Source organism: Mobula birostris, chromosome 3, assembly GCF_030028105.1.
Source record: "Mobula birostris isolate sMobBir1 chromosome 3, sMobBir1.hap1, whole genome shotgun sequence".
Taxonomy (NCBI): Eukaryota; Metazoa; Chordata; class Chondrichthyes; order Myliobatiformes; family Myliobatidae; genus Mobula; species Mobula birostris.
In genome coordinates, this window is record NC_092372.1 from 229,338,995 (window position 1) to 229,358,954 (window position 19,960).

At 52.3% G+C, this 19,960-nt stretch overlaps 1 protein-coding gene across 3 annotated transcripts in view; it reads right to left on the bottom strand.

The window, feature by feature from the left end:
- LOC140195635 (tonsoku-like protein) overlaps nucleotides 1–19,960 on the bottom strand; it is a 158,328-nt gene that overhangs the window by 18,202 nt on the left and 120,166 nt on the right. For all 3 annotated transcript variants that reach the window (XM_072254311.1, XM_072254310.1, XM_072254312.1), the window contains 4 exons: nucleotides 19,409–19,487; nucleotides 15,862–16,169; nucleotides 6,126–6,291; nucleotides 513–688 (listed from right to left, as the gene is read on the bottom strand). In XM_072254311.1, coding sequence (XP_072110412.1) covers nucleotides 513–688; nucleotides 6,126–6,291; nucleotides 15,862–16,169; nucleotides 19,409–19,487 — 729 coding nt within the window. The remainder of the gene's footprint in view (nucleotides 1–512; nucleotides 689–6,125; nucleotides 6,292–15,861; nucleotides 16,170–19,408; nucleotides 19,488–19,960) is intronic.

The following is a 19,960-nucleotide window of genomic DNA, read 5'->3' on the forward strand; positions in this document are numbered from 1 at the left end:
AGCATGAGGGGGAGAGTGTGATGGGGGAGTGGGGAGATGGGGAGATACGGGTAGAGGGGAGAAGGGTTGTGGTGGGAGAGGGGGTAGAGGTAGAGAGAGAGAAAGAAAAAGGAATATAAAGTGGGAGAGCGATTGAATGAGAGAGTGAGGCAGAGGTAGGGATTGATAGAGGGACAGAGAGATGGATGGGTGGGACAGAGTGTGAGTGAGACAGACACTGGTGAAAGAGGGAGAGAGAGATTGTTAATGTGAGAGTGAGAGAGCGATGAGATAGAGAGAGAGAAACAGAAGAGGGAGAGTGGTAGTGTGTGTGTGAGAGGATAAAAATAAAGGAGAGGTAAAGAGAGGAGAGATAGAGATAGAGATAGATAGAACAACAGAGAGAGATAGAGAGAGAAAGTGGGACAGAGAGATAGATAGTGAGTGAGTGAGGGATAGGAGAGATAGAGAGAGGAAGAGAGAGACTGACTAAAACGGGTACTTTCGGTAGGCACCGGCGAGCTGGCACTGACCTGACTCAGATAGGTGATGAGTGGATCGAGGAGAAGGCTCTCTTGCGTGTGGGAGGTCACAGAGCCCAGACCCAGTCGGGTCAGCAGCGTGGGCCGGATGCTGTGGAGCAGTGGCTGCAGACCGCGGCTTCCCAGTGCGTTCATGGAAAGGTCCAGGGACTCCAACCTGTTGCAGCCTGGAGAGGAGATGGGAGGGGAAATGAAACAGGAGTGGGAGGGGTGGTACTGAGGGAGGGTCACAACTGTGGGAGGGGTGGTACTGAGGGAGGGTCACACTGTGGGAGGGGTGGTACTGAGGGAGGGTCACACTGTGGGAGGTATTGAGGGAGGGTCACACTGTGGGAGGGGTGGGACCGAGGGAGGGTCACACTGTGGGAGGGGTGGTACCGAGGGAGGTTCACACTGTGGGGGGGATGGTACTGAGGGAGGGTCACACTGTGGGAGGGGTGGTACCGAGGGAGGTTCACACTGTGGGGGGGATGGTACTGAGGGAGAGTCACACTGTGGGAGGGGTGGTACTGAGGGAGGGTCACACCGCGGGAGGGGTGGTACTGAGGGAGGGTCACACTGTGGGTGGGGTGGTACCGAGGGAGGGTCTCACTATGGGAGGGGCGGTACAGGGGGTCACACTGTGGGAGGGGTGGTACAGGAGGTCACACTGTGGGAGGGGTGGTACCGAGGGAGGATCACACTGTGGGAGGGGTGGTACCGAGGGAGGGTCACACTGTGGGAGGGGCGGTACCGAGGGAGAGTCACACTGTGGGAGAGGCAGTACCGAGGGAGGGTCACACTGTGGGAGGGGTGGTACTGAGGGAGGGTCACACCGCGGGAGGGGTGGTACTGAGGGAGGGTCACACTGCGGGAGGGGTGGTACCAAGGGAGGGTCTCACTATGGGAGGGGCGGTACAGGGGGTCACACTGTGGGAGGGGCGGTACAGGGGGTCACACTGTGGGAGGGGTGGTACCGAGGGAGGATCACACTGTGGGAGGGGTGGTACCGAGGGAGGGTCACACTGTGGGAGGGGCAGTACCGAGGGAGAGTCACACTGTGGGAGGGGTGGTACCGAGGGAGGGTCACACTGTGGGAGGGGTGGTACCGATGGAGCGTCAAACTGTGGGAGGGCTGGTACTGAGGGAGGGTCACACTGTGGGAGGGATGGTACTGAGGGAGAGTCACACTGTGGGAGGGGTGGTACTGAGGGAGGGTCACTGTGGGAGGGGTGGTACTGAGGGAGGGTCACACTGTGGGAGGGGCGGTACTGACATCACCGAGGGGTGTGTTTTTGGCCCTGAGTCGGGGGGTTAAAGGTGGGGAGGGCTTATATGCAGGTGGAGCTGGTGCTGGGCCCTGTGCAGTTGGTAATCCTCTCTGACGCCCACCCCCATCTCCCTGACAAGGCCCCACTCCCTTATCTGCACTCCATCGGTGAGATGCGTTCGAAAATAACCCCGATATGGTCCAGGGCATCCCCGCGGGTTTACGAGCACATATTCTGTCTGTTTATGCAGGTGGAGCGGGGTGGGGATGCCAAGGGGTGACTTCAGGTTAACTTTGAGGGGCATTACTACACCATCCCGTGGGCTACGGGTCACCCGAGGCACCATGCATGTAAGGAGTCTGGGCACATTCGGAACAATTGCCCAAGGGATCAGGCTGCCAACTCTGCCTCGGAGGCACAGGGTGATACCGCTGGGCCTTCCTCTGCTGGCTACCCCTCCGGCTGTCCCTCCTCCCCCTGCGCCACCGGCTGTGGGAGTGGTGGTTGGACATGGGCCGGGTGGGTTCAGGTGGTGGGCAGGAAGGTGAAGAAGTAGAGGAAGCATCTGAAGGCTTCTCCCCCAGAGAGGGAGCGGGTTGCTGCTGTTGAACAGAGCCCGGAGGGTCCCGTGGCTCCCAAACTCCAGCAGGAGCCTGGGGAAGTTGGGGGAGGGGGAGGTGGTGCTGGAGGCTGAGGATGCCTCTGTAATGGAGGGTCAGTGTGTCTCAGCACATCTGCAGCCTGAAACGGCGGAGGGATGTATCCCAAGACTGGCATCAGGAGGGAAACGGCAGAGGGATGTATCCTGAGACTGGCATCAGGAGGGAAACGGCAGAGGGATGTATCCCGAGACGGGGATCAGGAGGGAAACGGCGGAGGGATGTAGCCCCTGAGACTGGGATCAGGACCCTTGGGAGGAGGAGGAGGATGTACCCCCAGTTAAGACGATGTGTGCGGAGTTTGTCCCCCCAGAGCTGGAGGATAGCCCTGTCATACGGGGGCCCTCAGCTGGGAGACATCTCCGGAATTTGGGGCAGCACGACAAGGAGGCCGTGTGGGGAAATGGACGCCTTCGTTTGAGACTGCACACTCGGAGCGCGTACTCCCTTGGGAGGGTCAAAGCCCCATGACACGAGGTCACCCGTGGGTACCAGGTCACCAGTGGGACTAGTCTCACAGATTGTTGCCCCAATTGAGGCCAAGTGTCCAACCGAGAAATGTTTACTCCACGAGGGAATGTGTCCCAAGGGGTGATGAGGGAGGGGACTCTCCCAGTGTTCTTTGCAGGAAGGGGGTGAGGGTGTCGAGCTGGAAACGAGCCAGCAAGCTCGTGCCCGGGATGTGGCAGGTTCTCTGGATCCAGAGGTGGAGGGGCTTCCCTCTGTCACTGGTCCTGGGGACGGCGTAGGGCCAGTGCTTGTGTCTACAGTGAGGGTGAGGAGTGAGGGATGGGGTCTACAGTGAGGGTGAGGAGGGTGGGATGGGGTCTACAGTGAGGGTGAGGAGGGAGGGATGGGGTCTACAGTGAGGGTGAGGAGTGAGGGACGGGGTATACAGCGAGGGTGAGGAGGGAGGGACGGGGTCTACAGCGAGGGTGAGGAGTGAGGGACGGGATCTACAGCGAGGGTGAGGAGGGAGGAACGGGGTCTACAGCGAGGGTGAGGAGTGAGGGACGGGGTCTACAGCGAGGGTGAGGAGTGAGGGATGGGGTCTACAGTGAGGGTGAAGAGGGAGGGATGGGGTCTACAGTGAGGGTGAGGGGTGAGGGATGGGGTCTACAGTGAGGGTGAGGGGTGAGGGATGGGGTCTACAGCGAGGGTGAGGGGTGAGGGATGGGGTCTACAGCGAGGGTGAGGGGTGAGGGATGGGGTCTACAGCGAGGGTGAGGGGTGAGGGATGGGGTCTACAGTGAGGGTGAGGAGTGAGGGATGGGGTCTACAGTGAGGAGTGAGGGATGGGGTCTACAGTGAGGGTGAGGAGTGAGGGATGGGGTCTACAGTGAGGTTGAGGGGCGAGGGATGGAGTCTACAGTGAGGGTGAGGGGTGAAGGATGAGGTCTACAGTGAGGATGAGGAGTGAGGGATGGGGTCTACAGTGAGGGTGAGGGGTGAGGGATGGAGTCTACAGTGAGGGTGAGGAGTGAGGGATGGGGTCTACAGTGAGGGTGAGGAGTGAGGGATGGGGTCAACAGTGAGGGTGAGGAGGGAGGGATGGGGTCTACAGTGAGGGTGAGGGGTGAGAGATGGGGTCTACAGTGAGGGTGAGGAGTGAGGGATGGGGTCTACAGTGAGGGTGAGGAGTGAGGGATGGGGTCTACAGTGAGGGTGAGGGGTGAGGGACGGGGTCTACAGCGAGGGTGAGGAGGGAGGGACGGGGTCTACAGCGAGGGTGAGGAGGGAGGGACGGGGTCTACAGCGAGGGTGAGGGGTGAGGGATGGGGTCTACACTGAGGGTGAGGGGTGAGGGACGGGGTCTACAGTGAGGGTGAGGGGTGAGGGACGGGGTCTACAGTGAGGGTGAGGAGGGAGGGACGGGGTCTACAGCGAGGGTGAGGAGGGAGGGACGGGGTCTACAGCGAGGGTGAGGGGTGAGGGATGGGGTCTACACTGAGGGTGAGGGGTGAGGGATGGGGTCTACAGCGAGGGTGAGGGGTGAGGGATGGGGTCTACAGTGAGGGTGAGGGGTGAGAGATGGGGTCTACAGTGAGGGTGAGGGGTGAGGGACGGGGTCTACAGTGAGGATGAGGAGGGAGGGACGGGGTCTACAGCGAGGGTGAGGGGTGAGGGATGGGGTCTACAGTGAGGGTGAGGAGTGAGGGATGGGGTCTACAGTGAGGAGTGAGGGATGGGGTCTACAGTGAGGGTGAGGAGTGAGGGATGGGGTCTACAGTGAGGGTGAGGGGTGAGGGATGGGGTCTACAGTGAGGGTGAGGGGTGAGGGATGGGGTCTACAGTGAGGGTGAGGAGGGAGGGACGGGGTCTATAGCGAGGGTGAGGAGGGAGGGACGGGGTCTACAGCGAGGGTGAGGGGTGAGGGACGGGGTCTACAGTGAGGGTGAGGGGTGAGGGATGGGGTCTACAGTGAGGGTGAGGGGTGAGGGACGGGGTCTACAGTGAGAGTGAGGAGTGAGGGGCGGGGTCTACAGTGAGGGTGAAGAGGGAGGGGCGGGGTCTACAGTGAGGGTGAGGAGTGAGGGATGGGGTCTACAGTGAGGGTGAGGAGGGAGGGATGGGGTCTACAGTGAGGGTGAGGGGTGAGGGATGGGGTCTACAGTGAGGGTGAGGAATGAGGGATGGGGTCTACAGTGAGGGTGAGGAGTGAGGGATGGGGTCTACAGTGAGGGTGAGGAGGGAGGGATGGGGTCTACAGTGAGGGTGAAGAGGGAGGGATGGGGTCTACAGTGAGGGTGAGGAGGGAGGGATGGGGTCTACAGTGCGGGTGAGGAGTGAGGGATGGGGTCTACAGTGAGGGTGAGGAGGGAAGGATGAGGTCTACAGTGAGGGTGAGGGGTGAGAGATGAGGTCTACAGTGAGGGTGAGGAGTGAGGGATGGGGTCTACAGTGAGGGTGAGGAGGGAGGGATGGGGTCTACAGTGAGGGTGAGGAGGGATGGGGTCTACAGTGAGGGTGAAGAGGGAGGGATGGGGTCTACAGTGAGGGTGAAGAGGGAGGGATGGGGTCTACAGTGAGGGTGAGGAGGGAGGGATGGGGTCTACAGTGAGGGTGAGGAGGGAGGGATGGGGTCTACAGTGAGGGTGAGGAGGGAGGGATGGGGTCTACAGTGAGGGTGAGGAGTGAGGTGGTCACATCAGGTGTAGATGACGACTACCTGGAGGGGGATGAGAGCGTTGGACCCAGTGAGGGGGAAGAGGGGGACATTTTTGAAGCCGAGATGGGTGAATTCCTCGACCCCAGCACCGAGTCACAGCCTGTCTCTCTGGAGGAGATCCCACAGTTCATGTGGGATTACTGAAAGAAACCTTTCAAGCCCAGTTGGCCACTGATCGCTGGTCGGGTCTGGGAGGGGTCGTCCAGTCGATCCGCGTGATCCTCCAATCGAAGGGGAGGGGAGCTGAGGTGACCCGTGAGGATCGGCGTCAGTTCAAGAGGCTCCTGGAGTCCCTGGAGAGGGTCACAGGGTGAAGGGAGGAGAGGGCTCGAAGGAGAGCTCCGATCCTTCATCCAGGGGCTCTGGTGAGGGGTCTCAGTAAAATGCACCATGAAGCTGAGTGTTGTGACCCACGTTGTGTCTGAGGTTGAGTGTTGTGACCCATGTGGGATCGATCGGCTTGAGAAGGAGCTGGTAGACCTGCAGTCCCAGCTGCAGCCAGTGGCTGGGTGGTGGGGGCACTTACCCCTGAGAGCCCCGTTCAGCCCCGTGTCCTGCAGGAAGCGGGCAGTGAGACAGCAGCCCCGGAGTCTGAGTGTGCTGAGGACGGGGCAGGCAGCGATCAGCAAAGCCAGCGGCTGTGAGCTGCCTTCCCCCAGGGGGTTGAGGCTCAGGTCCAACTCCTGCAGACTCTGGAATGGATGGAAAGGGAGGAATACGTCAGTGAGGTCACCAGTGAGGGCAGTCACGGCTAGCGAGCGTCATCAGCCAGGGTTCAGTTCTCGCTGCTGTCTGCAAGGAGTTTGTACGCCCCCCCCTCCCCCCGTGATGCTCCGGGTACTCTGGGGTTAGCAGGTCGTGGGCATGCTATGTTGGCGCTGGGCTGCCCCCAGCACACCCTCAGACTGTGTTGGCCGTTGGCACAACAACACATTTTGCTGCATGGTTGAATGCTCATGTGACAAATACAGTGAAGCTAACTTTGAAACTGAAGTCTCACCCCACCATGGACCATCCCAAGGAGGAGGGCTGGACATGGGGGGTAGCAACCCCATCCCGTAAAAACCCAGAGGTACAGAAACACCAGCTGAACCTCCAGAGTCCTCATCCCTGGGACAGGAAGGATCTTCGATGGGCTACACCTTGAAAGACTGGAAGACTGGCCCAGGACAGGAAACTCTGGTGAGCTCCTGTTATTGGCCAATGTCCATAAGACTACAGGACCCAGGTCCAAAATTAGGCCATTCAGCCCTTCAAGTCTGCTCCACCATTCCATAATGGTTGATCCCAGATCCCACTCAACCCCATACACCTGCTTTCTCGCCATAAGCTTTGATGCCTTGACTGATCAGGAAAGTATCAACTTTCACCTTAAATATACACGTGAACTTGGCATTCACCGCAGTCTGTAGTAGAGCATTCCACAGATTTACTACTCTCTGGCTAAAAAAAATTCCTCCTTAACTCTGTACCCCACCATAGCAAATATCCTCTCCACATCCACCCTATCAAGTCCATAAGACGATAAGACATGGGAGCAGAATTAGGCCATCTGGCCCATCGAGTCTGTTCCGCCATTCAATCCTGGCTGATCCTTTTGTTTTTCTCCTCCTCAACCCCAGTTCCTGGCCTTCTCCCCGTAACCTTTGATACCATGTCCAATCAAGAACCTATTAATCTTCGCCTTAAATACACCCAATGAACTGGCCTCCACAGCTGCATGTGACAACAAATTTAACAAATTCACCAACCTCTGGCTAAAGAAATTTCTCCACATCTCTGTTTTGAAAGGGCACCCCTCTATCCTGAGGCTGTGCCCTCTTGTCCTAGACTCTCCCACCATGGGAAACATCCTTTCCACATCTACCCTGTCTAGGCCTTTCAATGTTCGAAAAGTTTCAATGAGATCCTCCCCTCATCCTTCTGAATTCCAGCGAGTACAGACCCAGAGCCATCAAACATTCCTTGAATGATAACCCTTTCATTCCTGGAATCATCCTTGTGAACCTCCTCTGGACCCTCTCCAATGCCAGCACATCTTTTCTAAGATGAAGAGCCCAGAACTGTTCATAATACTCAAGTTGAGACCTCACCAGTGCCTTATAAAGCCTCAGCTTTATTCATTCAGTAGGTTTCAATGAGATCTCCAGGCATTCTTCTAAATTTCAAGGAGTACAGGCCCAGAGCCGGCAAACGCACCTCCCCTTCATTCCTGGATTCACCGTTGCAAACCCCTATGTCCCAGTAGGGGTGATGGGCTTCACTGATCTACACCTGGGTTCAACATAAGATAATGGCCCAGGACAGAGAGTTCTGGTGAGCTGCTATCGACGGCCTGTGCCCCGAGAGGGGAGATGATCTAACGTCTGCAGACACTGTGGAATTGTGGACAGCGAGGACATTTGTGAAAAGATTCAGCTGGATATAGACTGGTGGTAAACTTGGGCAGAGAAGTGGCAGCTGCAGTTTGACCTGAACAAGTGTAGATGTTGAAAGTCAAATGTAAGAAGGCACAGTAAATGGAGGGACTCTCCAGTGTATTGAGTTACAGAGGGATTGCAGAGTGTGGTAAAGCAGCCATATTGAGTTGTAGCACACACAAAATGCTGGAGGAATTCAGCAGGTCAGGCAGCATCTATGGGAATGAATGAACAGTCGACATTTCTGGCTGGGACCCTTCATCAGGATTGGAAAGGAAGGGGGAAGATGCCAAATGAAGAAGGTGGTGATAGGAGAAGCCAGGTGGTGGGTGGGGAAGGGGATGAATTAAGAAGCTGGGAGGTGATTGGCGGGAAAGGTAACCCTGACCAGTCCAGTCCTGATGAAGGGTCTTGGCCTGAAGCATGGACTGTTTATTCACTTCCACAGGTGCTGCCTGAGCTGCTGAGTTCTTCCTGCATTCTATGTTTGTTGCTCTGGATTTCCAGCATCTGCAGAATCTGTTGTGTTTATGCATTATCGTAGTTTAAACTTTGGTCAGGCCACACAGGGTATTATGCAGCACATGCCCCCTAATCTTGGTGAACCACATCTTTCCTGGATCTATCATAACCTTCACACCCTTAACCTTAATGTAATTTTCTCAGATTAAAAGTCAGTTTTTGCAACTGATGTTTAAGATGTATGGCTGGAAGGAGGTCAATTCATAAGCTATGAAGCTGTTACAAAGCTGTGAACTTTCAGCATCCCTCACAAGCAATAGGACATAGTTTGTTTCCTGACTGGGTGACAGGGTGGCGGTGCGTCTCTACCAAAGGAGGTGTAAGGCATTCCTTCCCTCCGCTAGCCTGCAGATCACCCTCGAGCCCCCCACCCCATCAGGGTCAGGTGAAGCCATGGGAGCAGGTGGTGGATGGTCGTATGAGCAGCTGCTGCATATCACAAGTCCTGGTTATCTAACCACTGATGCCAGGCAGACAACCTCTGAAGAGTAACGATAATGGCTGGGGTCACCCGTCTTGTAAAGACACTGCCCAGAAGAAGACAATGGCAAACAACTTCTGCGGAAAGATTTGCCACGATCGCCCACGTAATACAACATGGCACATAATGATGATGTCAGCGGACACATCACATGATGATGATAATTATTTGCTGACCTTAGCAGTAAACTGCAGAAAGTTTTTATACCTCTTATTGTAATTTATAGTTTAAAAAATTATTATGTATTGCAATGTACTGCTACTGCAAAACAACAAATTCCACGACATATAGTACCTTGGAAAAAGTCTTAGGCACGTATGTATAGCTAGGGTGCCTAAGACTTTTGCACAGCACAGTATTTGTCAACGTGGAGCGGAGAGCAAGTTTGTCAATCTGGCAGGAGCAAAGGATGTTGGGAATAGCGATGATGGAGTGCTGCAGGAGGGGTGTGGGACAGGTGGCAGAGGAGAGCCAGTGGTGGAGGGGCGAGGGGTGGAAGTTAACGCGGGTGCAGAGACACCCAGCCCTGAGACACCAGGCAAAGTTTTTTGATTCCAAATAATTGGTTCATTGACCATTACGAAATGTCACACCACTCTTCAAGAAGAGAGAGGCAGAAGAAAGAAAACTACAGGCCAGTTAGTCTGACCTCAGTGGTTGGGAAGATGTTGCAGCCAGTTATTATGGATGAGGTCTCAGTGTACTTAGAGGCACATGATAAAATAGATCGTAGTCAGCATGGTTTCCTCAAAGGAAAAACTTGTCTGACAAATCTGTCAGAATTCTTTGAAGAAATAACAAGCAGGATAGACAAAGGAGAATCGGTTGATGTTGTGTACTTGGATTTTCAGAAGGCCTTTGAGAAGGTGCCACACATGAGGCTGCTTAAACTAGGTATTACAGGAAAGATACTAAATGGGTAGAGGATTGTCTGATTGATAGGAAGCAAAGAGTGTGAATAAATGGAATAGGTGAGGAAGAATTGTATGGTGGAAGTTCCAGGTGTCAGGGGTCATGCAGTGTGTGAAGTTACCACAGGTAGAGGGAAGGTTCCTGGGAAACTGAAAAGTCACCTAGACCAGAAAGCGCACACCCCAGGGTTCTGAAAGAGGAGGCTGTGGAATTGTGAAGGTGTTACTAATGATCTTACTAATGATTCTGAAGGGCTTCAGAAGACTGGAAAATGATAAATGTCACTCCACTCTTCAGGAAGGGAGGGGGCAGAATAAAGGAACCTATAGGACATTTACTCTGAACTCAGTAGTTAGGAAGATGTTGGAGTTGATTATTAAGGATGAATTCTCAGGATACTTGGAGGCACATGATAAAATAGGCTATAGCCAGCATGGAGAAACCTTCCCTGAGAAATCTATTGGAATTCTTTGAAGAAATAGCAAACAGGATAGACAGGGAGAAGTGGTTGATGTTGTGTACTTGGATTTTCAGAAGGCCTTTGACAAGGTGCCACACATGAGGCTGCTTAACAAGCTACAAGCCCATAATATTACAGGAAAGATTCTAGCACGCATAAAGCAGTGAATGATTGGCAGGAGGCAAAGAGTGGGAATAAAGGGGGCATTTTCTGGTTGGCTACCGGTGACTAGTGGTGTTCCACAGGGATCTGTGTTGGGACCACTTATTCTACCATTATATGTCAATGATTTAGATGATGGAATTGATGGCTTTGTTGCAAACTTTGCAGCCAATATGAAGATAGGTGGAGGGGCAGGTAGTTTTGATGAAGTAGAGAGGCTACAGAAGGGCTTAGACAGATTAGAAGAATGGGCTAAGAAGTGGCAGATGGAATACAGTGTCTGGAAATGTATGGTCATGCAGTTTGGTAGAAGAATGATAGGGTTGACTGTCTTCTAAATGGAGAGAAAATACAAAAAACTGAGGTGCAAAGGGACTTTTGAGTTCTTGCGCAGGATTTCCTGAAAGTTAATTTGTAGGTTGAGTCTGTGATGAGGAAGGCAAATATAATGTTAGCATTAATTTTAAGAGGGCTAAAATATAAAAGCAAGGATGTAATGTTGAGACTTTATAAAGTACTGGTGAGGCCCCACTTGGACTATTGTGAGCAGGTTTGGGCACCTTATCTTAGAAAGGATATGCTGAAACTGGAGAGGGTTCAAAGGAAATAATTCCAGGATTAAACGGTTTGTCATATGAAGAGTGTCTGATGGACCAGGGCCAGTATTCGCTGGAATTCAGAAGAATGAGGGGTGATGTCACTGCAGGGTGAAAGGCCTTGATAGAGTGGATGTGGAGAGGATGTTGCTGTGGTGGGAGAGTCTACGACCAGAGGACACAACCTCAGAATAGAGGGGCGTCCTTTAGAATGGAAATGAGGGGGAATTTCTTTAGGCCGAGAGTGGTGAATTTGTGGAATTCGTTGCCACTGGCAGCTGTGAGGGTCAAGTTTTCCCGTATATTTAAGGCAGAGATCAATAGATTCTTGAGTGGTCAGGGCATGAAGGGATACGGGGGGAAGGCAGGAGAATGTGGCTGAGAGGAAAATTGGATCAGCCATGATGAAATGGCAAAGCAGACGTGATGGACCAAATGGTCTCATTCAGCTCCTGTATCTTAAGTGATGTTTATGTATCTGCCTTTACCACCTCGTCTCACAGCTTACTGCAGCCCCCTGCCCTCTGCATGAAAATCAGAATCACTGGCTATCTCATGAAATTTATTGTTCTGTCGCAACATACTATATGCACCATATAGTAATATAAAACTATAAATTACAAGAAATATATATATACATAAATTAAATTGAATAATTAGTGCAAAAAGAGAGCAAAAAAAGAAAAAAAAACATAATGAGGTAGTGTTCATGGGTTCATAGTCCGTTCAAAAATCTGATGGTGGAGGGGAAGAAGCTGTTCCTGAAACATTGAGTGTTGTCTTCAGGCTCCTGTGCCTCCTCCCTGATGGTAGCAATGAGAAGAGGGCCTGTCCTGGGTGCTGGGGGTCCTTAATGATGGATGCTGCCTTTCTGAGGCACCCTTTTGAAGATGCCCATGATGGAGCTGGCTGAGTTTACAGCTTTCTGCACGAGTTTACCCCGACCCTAAAACTACCCATTCTTATTTCTTCACAGGCTTACCATAAGGTTCAGGATGAAAGATGAAATATTTAAGGGGAACATGAGTGGGAAGTTCAGTCACTCAGGGGAACGAACTGCCAGAGGAAGTGGTGGATTAGGGTTAAGAGAAGTTTGGATAGGTACATGGATGGGAGGGCTGTGGTCCGATTGCAGTCGATGGGACGAGGCAGAGGAAGAGTTTGGCACAGACTAGATAGGCTGAAGGGTCTGCTTTTGTGTTGTAATGCTCCTTGACTCTTAACTGCACTTCCATGTACAACATCAACTGCTTTGTCAAATCTTTGACAATCTTTGTCAAAAAACTCAATCAGCTTTATCAGACATGACCTGTCCAACAAAAAGCCACACTAACTATCCCTAATAAGTCTATGAGCAGCCTCCCCGATAACTCTCTCCCACTGATATGACATTCGCCAGCCTTTCAGTTCCTGAATTACATTTACTCCTGTCCTACTTGACTGGGACCTCACCAGTGGCATTATGATGGAGATGAAGGATCTGACCGTTTTGTGACCAAGCTCTCAGATAACACCATGACAGGTGGAGGGCTGAAGAGACAGAGTCGAGTCTGCAGAAAGACCTGGACTGGTTGGGAGATTGGGCCAAGAAATGGCAGGTGGAGTACAGTGTAGGGAACTGTGAGGTTATGTACATCGATGGGAAGAATAAAGGTATAGACTATTTTTAATTGGGATAAACTTCAGAAATCAGAGTTGCAAAAGGACTTGGGAGACCCACTGCAGGAGTCCATAGCTAACTTGCAGGTTGAGTCTGTGGCGAGGAAGGCAGGTGCAATGTTAGCATTCATTTCGAGAGGACTAGAATATAAAAGCAAGGATACAATGTTGAGGCTTCATAAAGCACTGGCGAGGCTCACTTGGAGTATTGTGAGCTGTTTTGAGCCCCTTATTTAAGAAAGTTTATGCTGACATTGGGGAGGCTCCAGAGGAGATTCATGAGAATGATGCTGGGATTGAAAATGTTATCATATGAAGAATGTTTGACGGCTCTGGGCCTCTATTCACAGGAGTTCAGAAAAATGAGGGAGGATCTCACTGAAACCTACCAGATGTTGAAAGGCCTTGATAAAGTGGCTGTGGAGCTGGGCTTCAGGATAGACGGGCGTCCGTTTGGAACAGAGATGAAGAAGAATTTCTTTAGCCCGAGGGTGGAGAATCTGTAGAAATTGTTGCATCTTTCAGCTCTGGAGGCCAAATTGGGTATATTTAAGGCAGGAATTCATAGGCTCTTGGTTGTTCAGAGAATTAGGGGTTACAGGGAGAAGGCAGGAGAATGGGGTTGAGAGGAAGAACAAAGCAGCCATGATTGAATGGCAGATTAGACGTGATTGGCTGAATGGCCTGATTCTTCTCTTATAGCAAGAGGGGACACAAAGATCTTTGTCAGGGCTCCAGCACTGTCCTCTCTTGCCAGGGTCAGATCCTTACAGTCGTTTATTTGGAGATCCGGAACGGTAACAGGCCCTTCCATCTCAGCTAGGCCGTACTGCCCAATCATGCCCACATGACCAATTTACCGTCAAACCCGTATGCCTTCTGGATGTGAGAGGAAACCAGAGAGCCCAGAGGAAACCTACAGAGTCACTGGGAGAAAGTACAAACTCCTTGCAGACAGGAAAACTGAACCCATGTTGCTGGGCTACCATACCCCTCCTCCATAGGCACCTGGCTGGGGCAATAGACTGTCTGTTTCTACCTGTCTACTCTCGACACTGGATATCGAGCACATTTCCCTCCACACATGCTGCCTGACCTGCTGAGTTCCTCGCACAGTTTGTGTGTTGCCTCACACCCTAGCATCTTCAGTCTAAATGACTTGCCCATCTCATGTCCCCGAAGAGACCCATCGCCCCTCCACACCAGAACACTGCACACATTACCCTGATCTCACTGACCTGGCCCTTCTCTGTCACCACCGCTGGGACTGCGTTGGGTGCCGTGACCTTGCCTGGACATACACTGGATTCCGGTTAACTGGGCCAATGGTTAATCAGGACAGCTGCTTATTTAGGACAACTCTTAAAGAACAAAATCTAATCCAGAAACTAGACTGCATTTATTTGGGACACCACACTGCTTAATTGTAGACTGTTGTCAAACAGTTTCTAACTAGCTTCAGTTGCCTGCACTTGCATGGCCGTTAGCCTATACCTTAGCGCAAAGAGTTTTTAAATACCGTCACTTGTGTGTGCTTGTGTTCAAAAAGCAGTGATTTTTGTCACTGATAGTTGGTGAGAAATAAGCAGTAGGACAATTCAGAACCGTTTTGCTCACAGTGGTTTCAAGCTTGGAGATAGAATGGCTGGAAGCGAAAACGAAACAATTTCACAACTTCAACAAGTTAGAAACTATGAAGAATTTGAAGGTATCAACAATGATCTTGAATGTTACAATGAAAATGAAGATTTGGAGGATACAAGCATCGAAAGCATTATATGAAGGCAGACCATTATCTGCACTACGTGTCAGTGCTGAGTTTGTTCATTTACAGTCAAGCAAAAGAACACAGCTGTATATACTGGATAAATTCCTCTGTCGATAACTATTACACAGTTTTATAGTACTGAATTCTAATTAGACCTGTATTTCAGTTAAGTATATAATTTGTTACTCAGTTTACACCTTTTTAACTATTTCCATGAAACACTAGCTAATTGGGGCAGCTGCGTAATTGGGCCAAAATGTTCTGGTCCCGATCTGTCCCAATTAACCAGAATCCACTATATAGTCTTTGATGGGCAGCCACTGTTGCTTTGATCAGGATCCTGATAGGACTCTCAACACCCAGATCATCCTTTCTTACTGAACAAAACTTGATCCAAACCAGCCCGACCCCCATGGCTTCAAATACACTGTACCCCATCAGTTCTTCACTGTGGGTCAGGGTATGCCAGCTGGGTCCTGTCTCCCTTCCTACGATCTGGGGTTCAGTGTCCTCCCCTGGGTCCTGTCTCCTATCCTCCATTCCCGGGGATCAGTGTCCTCCCCTGGGTCTTACTCCCCTTCACACCCAGGGGATCAGTGACCTCCCCTGGGTCCTGATGACCCTCCTATTCCCCCAGGTTCAGTGTCTCTCCCCCCCTCCCCCATGTCCTGTCTTCTCTCCTACATCTTGGGTTCAGCCTTGCCCCCTGCGTCCTGTCCCACTCCCCTCTCCTCATGACCTGGGATTCAGTGTCTTGTCCTGTATATCCTGGGGTTTAGCTTCACTCCCCCTCCGGGTCCTGTTCCTCCCCACCACAGCTTGGGGTTCAGTGTCTCCCCCTGGGTCTTCTCCCCTCCTACACCCTGGAGTTCAGTGTCTCCCCCTGGGTCCTACCTGCCCTCCTTTATCCCAGGGTTCATCATTTTCCACTGCAACCCAGGTTCAGCAGTGCCTGGGTCCAATCTCCCCTCCTTCTCCCCTGTGATTCAGCGTCTCCCCCTGGGTTCTATCTCCCCTCCTTTCCCTGAGGTTCCTCCCCAGGGTCCATCTCCCCTCCTACACCTGAGGTTCAATGTCCTCCCCTGGGTCCTATCTCCCCTCCTACACCCGAGGTTCAATGTTCTCCCCTGGGTCCTATCTCCCCTCCTACACCCGAGGTTCAATGTCCCTCCCTGGGTCCATCTCCCCTCCTACACCCGAGGTTCAATGTCCTCTCCTGGGTCCTATCTCCCACCAACCCCTGGGACGATGTGGTGGCAGTGAGGACCCAGCAGCCACTCACCTGGAAGGGTGGTTCACCAGGTCGCTGAGCTCCCTCGCCAAGCTTCCTCAGTCCCAGGGCTGTGATCTGATTGGAGGAGATGTCAAGCAGGATGAGGTTGGGCATGGTGAGCAGGCTGCCCAGCAGCTCCTCGGCGGTGGAGTCGGTGATGCGGTTGCCGGAGAGCCGGAGCTGGCGGGTGGCGGTGTGTCGCCGGAGGGCGCGCAGGACAGGCGTCAGGCGCTCAGCGCCCAGCGACAGGCCGCACAGGTCCAATGTGGGCTGCTCCTCCTGGAGTTGTAAGATCTTCGTGATCGATGGGTCCTCAGCTGTGGGAGTGCCCACATATTAAAAGACAGAGATAACAAAGACTACTTAGTGTATCACATGAGCATGGAAACATTTATTCACCAAGTTCACATCCAAACAAGAAAATCTGCAGAGCTGGAAATCCAAAGCAACACACAGCAGGTCAGGCAGCGACAATGGGAAGGAGTAAAGAGTCAACGTTTCGGGCCGAGACCCTTCGCCAGGACTGAGAGGGAAGGAGGGAGGAAGCTGAATTAAACAGTGGGGGGGGGGAACAAGAAAGAGGCTGGCTGGAAGGTGATAGGTGAAGCCAGCTGGGTGGGAACGGTCAAGGGCTGGAGAAGAAAGACAGGAGAGTGGACAATAGGGGAAACGGGAGGAAGCAGGGACCCCGGGGGAAGTAATGGGCAGGTGAGAAGTAAAGAATCAGCGTGGGGAATAGAGGGGAGGGGGGAGGTGAAATCAGTTTACCCAAAGGAGAAACTGAGGTTCATGCCTTCAGGCTGGAGGCCACCCAGATGTTACTCCTCCACCCTGAGGGTGGCTTCATCTTGGCACAAGAGGAGGCCAAGTATCGACACGTCAGAGCGGGAATGGAACCTGAATTAAAATGTTTGCCCACCAGGAAGTCCTGCTTGAGGCTGATGATGCAGAGGAGCTCGATGAAGCAGCCCCCCAATTTACAACAGGTCTCACCAATGTACAGGCGACCCCAGCAGACCGCCTCACCTGCAAGGACTGTGTGGGCCCTGAATGGAGGGGAGGGAGGAGGGCACTTGGAGCCACTTGCAGGTTTAGGTGCCAGGAGGGATGAATGATCAGGGAATTGTGGAAGAAGCGATATCTGAAGAAAGTGAAGTGTTTGGGGAGGGGGGTGGAGGGAAGGATATGTTTGGTGGTAGGATCCCTTTGGAGATGGCAAAAGTCATGGAGGACGTGTTGGATGTGGAGGCGACTGGGTGGTACATAAGGACATGAAGGATCCATCACTATTACGACAGCACGAAGGTGGGGGTGAGTGTTGGTGTACAGAAAATGGAGGAGGTGTGAGTGAGGGCAGCATCAACTGCGGAGTGAGGAGAGCCTTGTGCTTTAAAGAAGGAGGGACACCTCTGATACTGTGGAAAGGAAAGCCACATCATGAGAAGGAATGAGGCAGAGACAAAGAAATTGAGAGAAGGGAATAGCACTTTCGTAGGAGAGGGTGGGCAGCGGTATTGTCGAGATTGAGAACAGGGAAGGAGATGTCAGAGACGGACCAAGTAAATTTAAAGGCAAGATGGAAGATGGAGGCAATGAAGATGAAGTTGATGAGCTCAGCATGGGTGCAGGAAGCAGCACCAATGCAGTTGTCAATGAAGAGGAGGAAGAGTTGGGGAGCTTAACCGAGTAAGGCTTCGAACATGGACTGTTCTATATAGCTGACAGGGAGGCAGGCAGAGGTGGGGCCCATGCTACCCCTCGGGTTTGGAGAAAGCGGCAGGAGCTGAAGGAACATTCGTTGAGGACCAGTTCCGCCAGTCAGACGAGGGTGGTGGTGGAGGGGGATGGTTGCTCTTCTGTCCAGAACAAAGTGGACAGCATTGAGGGGGATAGGAGTGTAGAGGGACTGAACACCCTCGGTGAAGATGAAGCACTCAGAGCCAGGGAACTGAAAGTTACTGAGAAGATCGAGGGCATGAGGACATTTACACAGCAGGTGTGTAAAGAAGGCCTGGAAGATCACTGGGGACACCAGTCACCCCAACCATAAACAGTTTCAGCTGTTTCTGTCTGGCAAACGGTACTGCAGCATTAATGCCAGGACCAACAGGTGTGAAGAGAGAGGAGGGTAGTGTGACACACCGCAACAGCACCCTGGGATTGGTGTGGAGGGTAGTGCGTCACACTACAACAGCTCCCTTTGTCCGCGGGTTTGATGGTGATGTTGGGATTGGTGTGGAGAGAGCGGAGGGCAGTGTGACAGAAAATGCATTGTTCACATTCACAGTCAAAGGATGCAAGCCTGATTCTCCTGGCCCTTTCAGCTGCACCATCCAGCAGCTCCCTCACAACCCTCGCCTCATCAGAGGACAATTAACCTACTGGAGGAAAGCCACAGAGTTAAGAGAAATTTGGATGAGAGGATTATGGAGGGCTATGTTCTGGGTGCAGGTAACACACGGATAATGCTGGAGGAACTCAGTAGGTCAGGCAGCATCTATGGAGAGGAATGGACAATGAAGGGTCTCAGCCCAAACGTCAACTGTTTATTCAATTTCATAGATGCTCCCATGCGTGGAGACCCCCATCACCCAGAACAGGCCCTCTTCTCATTGCTACCATCAGGGAGGAGGTACAGGAGCCTGAAGACACACACTCAACGTGTCAGGAACAGCTTCTTCCCCTCCAGCACCAGATTTCTGAATGGACATTGACACGACATCACTTTTACTTTTGCTCTCTCTTTGCTCATTTAAGTTTCTATATATTTCTGATTGTAATCTACAGTTTTTTCTCATGTATTGCAATGTAATGTGGCGGCTGCAAAATAAACATATTTCATGACATATACCAACAGAGTTCAGGGGCTGGACACAGCAGAGGTTGAGGGAGAAAGAACGCATAGACAGACCATGATTTGAAGAAATGGAGGAGCAGGACAGAGGAAGGGTTGAGGGAGATGGGGGGCTGGACAGAAGAGCTTTTAGAGAAGATGGAGAGGACAGAGGAGAAGTTGGGGGAGATGGAGGGTCTGGAAACGAGAAAGATTTGAGGTAGATCGGGGGCTGGACAGAGGAGGTGTTGATGGAGGGAGGAGGAGTTGAGGGAAACAGATGGCTGGACAGGAGGGTTTGAGGGAGATGGAGGGGCTCGAAGAGGTGGAGTTGAGAAAGATGGAGCAGCTGGACAGAGGAGGGGTTGAGCGAGGTGGAGGGGCTGGATAGAGGTGCTGAACTGGAGGGTTTGAGGGAGATGGAGGTGCTGAACAGGAGGGTTTGAGGGAGATGGAGGTGCTGAACAGGAGGGTTTGAGGGAGATGGAGGTGCTGAACTGGAGGGTTTGAGGGAGATGGAGGTGCTGAACAGGAGGGTTTGAGGGAGATGGAGGGGCTTGACAGAGGTGAGTCTGAGGGAGATGGAAGGTGTGGACCGAGGAGGAGTTGAGGGAGATGGAAGGTCAGACTGAGGAGAAATTGAGGGAGTGAGGATGTAGGTGACCTGCAGTGGAGAGTGGTGAGTGCATGTTTTGTTGCCGGTGACTTGTCCAATGACCTTACCCAGTCCCAGGCTGTGGCAGGCATTCTTGTAACGGATGGAGATGGGAGGAATGTCCCAGGATTGAACTTCAGCCTCCACCTGTAAAATATTCACACCTCCTGATTGCATCCTGACGCCCAGAGAGAGATCAGCAACCCCTCGCCACATAGAAACATAGAAAATAGGTGCAGGAGTAGGCCATTCGGCCCCTCGAGCCTGCACCGCCATTCAGTACCATCATGGCTGATCATCCAACTCAGAACCCCACCCCAGCCTTCTCTCCATACCCCCTGACCCCCGTAGCCACAAGGGCCGTATCTAACTCCCTCTTAAATATAGCCAATGAAATAGCCTCAACTGTTTCCTGTGGCAGAGAATTCCACAGATTCATCACTCTCTGTGTGAAGAAGTTTTTCCTCATCTCGGTCCTAAAAGGCTTCCCCTTTATCCTCAAACTGTGACCCCTCGTTCTGGACTTCCCCAACATCGGGAACAATCTTCCTGTATCTCGCCTGTCCAATCCCTTTAGAATTTTATACGTTTCAATCAGATCCCCCCTCAATCTTCTAAAT